The 6,347-nt window shown below is 42.9% G+C and overlaps 1 protein-coding gene across 1 annotated transcript in view; it reads right to left on the reverse strand.

Annotated features, from left to right (window-relative positions):
* Positions 1-6,347, reverse strand: part of C10H1orf141 (chromosome 10 C1orf141 homolog) — a 44,981-nt gene that overhangs the window by 20,870 nt on the left and 17,764 nt on the right. The window contains exon 5 of the mRNA XM_013348491.2: positions 683-747. Coding sequence (XP_013203945.1) covers positions 683-747 — 65 coding nt within the window. The remainder of the gene's footprint in view (positions 1-682; positions 748-6,347) is intronic.

Here is a 6,347-nt window from a genome sequence, read left to right on the forward strand (position 1 = left end):
AGGAATGTGAAACAAAAACAATAGGTAGATGGCTGGAGGCACAGCCCAGTGGTTGAAGATTTGCATAGAACACATGAAGCTCTAAGCTTAACATAATACCAGTGCTGCCCCCCAAAGGCTAAAATATAATACGTAGTAATGATCATGACTAAGCATGCATAGCTTCATGTTTCTTTCTCCAGGTGAGCTAATAGCAAATCAATACAGACTTAAAAGACTCTAGTTTACCCTCGCTGATTCTCTGGATCAACTCATCTCTCTAGTTCCCTAGGTGTGACCTGCCAGATAGTGGCCAGGGGCATGCTCAGTGTCAGAAGAGGGCAAGCTTGAAGAATGCAGGAGAAGCCCCCTCAATGACTGGTTGATTGGAAACCAGTTCTTGGCAGTTACTGTAATTGTATCCTCTAACCATAGCTCAAAAAATTGCCTGAGCTACACATGAAAAGATCAACAGGTTTATGTATTTATGCTTTTAAGTAAATATTTAAATTAAATGTGCATAGCTTTAGCATATGCATAATTTTGTGTTGTCTTCATACACAAGACTACATCATATCAGATGAAACTGCTTTACACTCATACCTTTGGATTCTAAACTTCACTTGGATTGTGACACATAAAAACAAGGTTATTTGAACTAGCTTAACTATTAAAGAGTCACAAAGACACAAATCACACCCACCTCTGTTTTATCCTTAAGAAAATGAAGAAATCTGGGACTCAGCTTTAGATTTTCTTCTTTTGGTCCTAAGGAAATCCAAACACACAAAAAAATGATTTAAAAAATCACTTCTAATTTCTCCACTACTAGTAAATATTTTAACATAAGATTTTTATTGATTCTTTGGGAATTTCACCATGCACTAGGAACATTCAGTTCCCAGTCATTCCAAGTCCCATCCCCACCCTGAGATCTCCCGCCCCCCCAAATGAAAAAGAATAAAAATTACAAAAATAGAGAAAAGATCCAAGTCCTATTTGTGTTATCTAAGGACTCACTGGAGCAGGGTCAAAGTCTCAAGTGGCCTGTCCCTTAAATAGAACTGACTCATTACTCTCCTGCACCCCTACCAGAAGCCTTCAGTTGTGGGGAGCTAACCTCAGCTTCCTTATTACACTTTTTAAGAGTTCTTTGAAGGCTTCCTGTTTAGGCTGCTACTTTCAGTGGTGGGGGCAGTGGGAGAGTTGGGGAGGTAGGGGTTGTCACAGAATCCTTCCAGGTCCCTCTTTCTCAACTGTGTGTCTTCAGTCATTGATATCACTGCAAAAGTGGCTTCCCTGCTATTTATAGACAGGGGGAGCATGGATAATGAGCTTCCACATGGCTTCTGGTGACAGCACAGACCATGAACCTGGCCCCTGACAAGGCCCTTGGAGGCAGCCTGAGCCAAGGACATCTACATGGCTTCAGGCAGCAGCAAAAACCAGGAATATCTGTTGGTTTTCGGCGGCAACATGGGCCATGGGCATCAACACAGACCCTGGCTTCAGTAAGACCCTGGACCCAGACATGGCCCTGGGCAGCAGCACGGACTTGGACATCCCCATGGTCTCAGGTGGTAACCACAGGTCACCCACATCAGCCTGGTCCTTCCTCATTGTTGTCGCGTCTCTAGTTCTGCCTCTCTCCACAGAGCACATACCCTCTGTATTTCCATCTTACCCACCACTCCATCACACATCGTTCATCTTCCACTGCCTGTCCTACTAGTACATTTTTTAGACATAATCTATATAATAATCTTTAATAATCTTATATGCTTACATATGCAATATTTTTGTATTTGTAGAAAGAAATCCATTTTAAAATGAGTCAAATTCTTCATCTCATTTATTTATTGATTTCTGTAGATATGTATGTGCACGGGTGCATGCATGACAGAGCATGTGCGGACATCAGAGGACCACCTGTGGGAATCTGTTGTCCTTTTCCACGAGGTGGATCCCAGGGATTCAACTCAGGTCGTCAGGCTTGGCAGCAAGCACCTTTGCCAACCTCTGAAATTATTTCCTTTAAAAGTAAGGTTTTAAATGATAGAATATAATTTTCAAATATTTATTTGTTATGCAACACCATTTTATTTTCTTGGAAAAGAACTTTCTAAATAAAACAGAAGCATGCATATTATTCAAAATAACACTTATGTTGTAAAATAATCTTTAATAAATCATTGGAAAAGAAACGTATTCTCTTCCACCAGTATTTCCTTTTCTCTAATTATGGATGCTATTTGTTTATATTATTACATAATAGATTTTCTTAATATAAGCATAGTATATGGGACGAATATCTGAGCTTTGGTTTTAAATAATGCTGCAACTCAAACCAAATGCATTTATGTAAGTTATATTATCTTGAGAAGTTAACCTCTTTGACCTTTCTGTCTCATCTGTTAGCTCCAAATATTAGCAATTATCATACATGTATGCTTTGAGGACTAAATAATATAATAGATAAATCAAACAATATGGAGTCTGGTTATTTATTCAGCTGATATAGAGTAGGCTAGTAGAGTAGGTGCTAGGCCCTGAATTGGGATCACTCAATAGCAATGCATACATCTTAACGGATAACAGAAGACTCCAAGTGATTGAAAAGAGAATGTGTTTGGACAGAGGGGAAATCCAGTTGTGCTGAAAGGAGGCTGGTGAAGAGGCAGCTGCTTAAGAGACAGTGAATGAAGTCCATGCCGTTGGCGAAGTTCAGAACATTCAGTGTCTCTGGAGGGAGAGCACATTTCCAAGTAAGGGAGGTGAGAAGCCAGTGAAGAGGCTTTAGAAAGGGATGCTAACACCTTTTCAAAGACCACCGAGACTGCACAAAAGCAAATGGTTTAGAAACCTCTGTGGTCATAATGGAAAGTCAGGCAGTGAGCAATAGCTCTCTTTTAGAAGGTAACTAAGATATTAGGATGAAGTATTTTTTTTTTCTGATAAAAAAATACAAGTTTTGTTGTTGTTTTGTTTGTTTTTAACCAAGAAGTTTTGTTCTTTGACAATTTTGTGAGTACGAGGCACAAGCCAGTAAGCAGCATTCTTCCATGACCTCTGCCTTAGTTCCTGCCTCAGGTTCCTGCTTGAGTTCCTGCCCTGGCTACTCTCAATGATGGACTGTCAGCTGAAAAGCCATGCTAAATGGACACGTTCCTCCCTGCATTCATCACTTTTCTCTTGCTGGGATAAAGCACCAAGACCAAGGCAACTCATAGAAGGAAACGTTTATTTGGGCCTATGATTCCAGAGGGATACGAGTACTCAGTGCTGAGCAAAGGTATGACAAGAAACAGTAGACGTGGTGACAAGATCAGGAAGCTGATTTCACATCTTGAACGCCAAGCATGAAGCAGTGACAGCAAACTGGAGATAGCATGAATCTTTAAACTCTCAAAGCCCGCATACTGGCATACTTCCTCCAGCAAGACTGCACCTCTTAAACGTCCCCCCAAACAACGCCACCAAGTGGTAGTCAAGAGTTCAAATGCGTGAGCTGTGGGGGATGTTCTCATTTAAGCCAGCACACTCCCCCCAGTTTCTTTCCATCATGGTATTTTATCACAGCAAACTAGGGCACCTAGACGCAGAAAGGGTAGCTATAATACAAGAGTTCAGTGCTGTTGGCATCTTTGTTACACGTGACTGGGAAGATGGAGAGGATGAAAGAACTCACACCAGGAAACAAGCTAGTACTTGAATATGCAAACGGTGACTGGATCAGGATGGCAGCAGAAATGGTGAAAATCCTGAACTCAAGATGAATTAGCATGGAGAGGTCTCGCTGGGCTTTGGGAGTGGGGAGAAAAGGAAATCAGGGGTGATTCTGAAGCTTCACATTTGCATTGTTTCTCTGTCTAGTGTTCTGTGTTGAGAATGCTGGAGGAGGAGGAGGGAAAGGATGCTTAGCACGTGTGGTGGGGACAGGGAATCCTAAGTCTTGCCCTGCTCATTGGATTCAAGATGCCTGTGTGAGGTCTGAGATGGCAGAGAGGTATCTGACATTCAGACTCTTATGCATCAAAGTTAGAAAGAGTATAATAGTGTTTCTATGGTACGTTTGAAGTGTGTGTGTTTGTGTGTGTGTGTGTTTGTGTATGTGCATGCGCATGTGCATGCATGTGCGAGTGAATGAGAGAGAGAGAGAGAGAGAGAGAGAGAGAGAGAGAGAGAGAAGGGGAAGTGCAAAAGGTGATAGGGAGAGACACATCAAGGCTGACCCCCCACTCACCGGAAAGAGAGACCTAAAGTTTAACATTTATTTACCTTTAACTTGTATGACTTTTACAATGTATGTGTACTATGAATGAGCCTGGGGCCAGTAGAGGCCAAAGATGGCATTGGTTCTCCTGTAACTGATGGAGACAGATGGCTGTGAACTGCCATATGGGTTTGGGGAACCAAGCCTTGGTCTTCTGCAAGAGCATCAAGTATTTTTAATTCCTGATCCATCTCTCCAGTTCCAGACCCAAACTTTGGCATAATTGGTTATCTTTGTTGTGCTTCCCTGGGGAAGGCAAATTTTCCAGTTTACCATATCACCAACTAAGTAAAGAGCACTTTAAGAGTTAAATTCCTGCCCCTGTTTGTTGGCTTCTGTATTGACAGACACCTTTAACCTCCAGTGTTCTTGTTACACTCGGCTCACAGAGATATACCTTTAGGACCCTCAGGAAGTCATTCAGTTGCCTTAGAGAACCCAAAGCCTGCCTAAGACCAGAGGTCCTGGAGTTCTGAGGTGGAAACTCTTCCAAACATTCAACAAGTGATTCTACTCAGGGATTTCCCATTTCCTGGCTCTGGTGCTTTCTTGATGTGGGATTCACCTCTGTACTCTGTGAATACTATTGGCTAATAAAAAAGCTGTCTTGAGCCTGTGATAGGGTAGAGTAGAGCTAGGCAGGGAAAACTAAACTGAATGCTGGGAGAAAGAAGGCAGAGTCAGAGAGAAGCCATGTTGCCCCACCTGAGACAGACATTGGAACTTTACCTGGTAGTAAACTACAGCCTCATGGCGATACACAGATTAATGAAGATGGGTTAATTTAAGGTATGAGTTAGCCAGAAATATGCTTAAGCTATTGATCAAATAGTATTGCAAGTGATATGGTTTCTGTGTGATTATTTTGGGAGTCTGGGCGGCCAGGAAATGAACAAGTGACCTCCTACTACACTTTCTGTCACCTTTATGTAGCAAACTAAACTGTGGTACCTTCCGCTTTGACGTCCATCATAAGGCTTGTCTGGCTTCTGCCTTAAAAGTGCTTTCTGTTGTGTTTCTATTTTTCCTAGGTTACGGTTTGTTTTGCCACTGAAGGTTCTTTTCTATCCTGTTCTGTCTGGGTATTTCAGAACTTAGACTGTTAGAATGGGTGACATAGCCCCCATTCCTCATGACAGTTCCTTGGGATCTGCTAGCCTCAGGCCATGAGAAAGGAATTAGGCTATATGGGATGATAGCCCTCGTAAAGAATGGTTCAGCCCCAGCCTGGCTGTCGGCTTCACAATATGCCCAGGTACTGAAAGCGACTCAAATATTTAGTCAAACCTCAAACACCAGCTGTAACTTCCGAGTATCTACCCAAGCATGTGTGTATGCACATATATTTGCTTCCCAGGCCCTCTAAAGGCACTTAACCTTCATCCCAGAGAAAGGCTGGGCCCCCTCTCTGATCCAGTAAAGCATCCTCAGCCTGTTGATGGGGTCTGTCTGCTTCTCTGTCTGTTTTCTGACATAGGGAGATACTAGAGATATATCCCAGGAGGCCTTAAGAAGAGAGGTACCAAAGCAAAAGCGTCTAAACCTGGCTTAGTGGGTTTAGGGCTGACGAGAATCATATGCATTTTCAGAATAGAGCTGTCATGCACACTGGAGATGCGCTGATATGGACCCTCGGACCACACAAAATCGTCACAACGGTGACTATAACCTGCATTTCACAGAGGGCTTGATGGAAGAATTTACAAAGCACTGGAGTATTAACACGAAATTCTCTTGGCTGGCAGACATTGCCTAGAGTGTATGGAAGCAAGGCCATGAAAGGGAAATGAGCGTCTGCGGTGGAGCTAGGTCACTGGAAACTTGAGTGTTCCAGGGAGAAAGAGATGCTAGAAGCTGGAAGTCCTAGCTGCCCTGGAACCTGGTTCTGAGGAAGATGGAGGAGGCCTGGGATTTACGGCTCAGACAGCCAATTATAGTAACTCCCCCAGAGTCTCAGGTAAAACTCAGAGAGACAGGACATCCTTTGACTTCGCTGGTGGATATTGGGGTTTGTTAGTAATAGATCATCTGATCACAAAAGCCCCTCCCCCAAAAAAACCAGGATGGCGAGCAATCCTCATCACCTGTGGTTTCT

The sequence above is a fragment of the Microtus ochrogaster genome, chromosome 10 (assembly GCF_000317375.1).
Source record: "Microtus ochrogaster isolate Prairie Vole_2 chromosome 10, MicOch1.0, whole genome shotgun sequence".
Classification (NCBI taxonomy): domain Eukaryota; kingdom Metazoa; phylum Chordata; class Mammalia; order Rodentia; family Cricetidae; genus Microtus; species Microtus ochrogaster.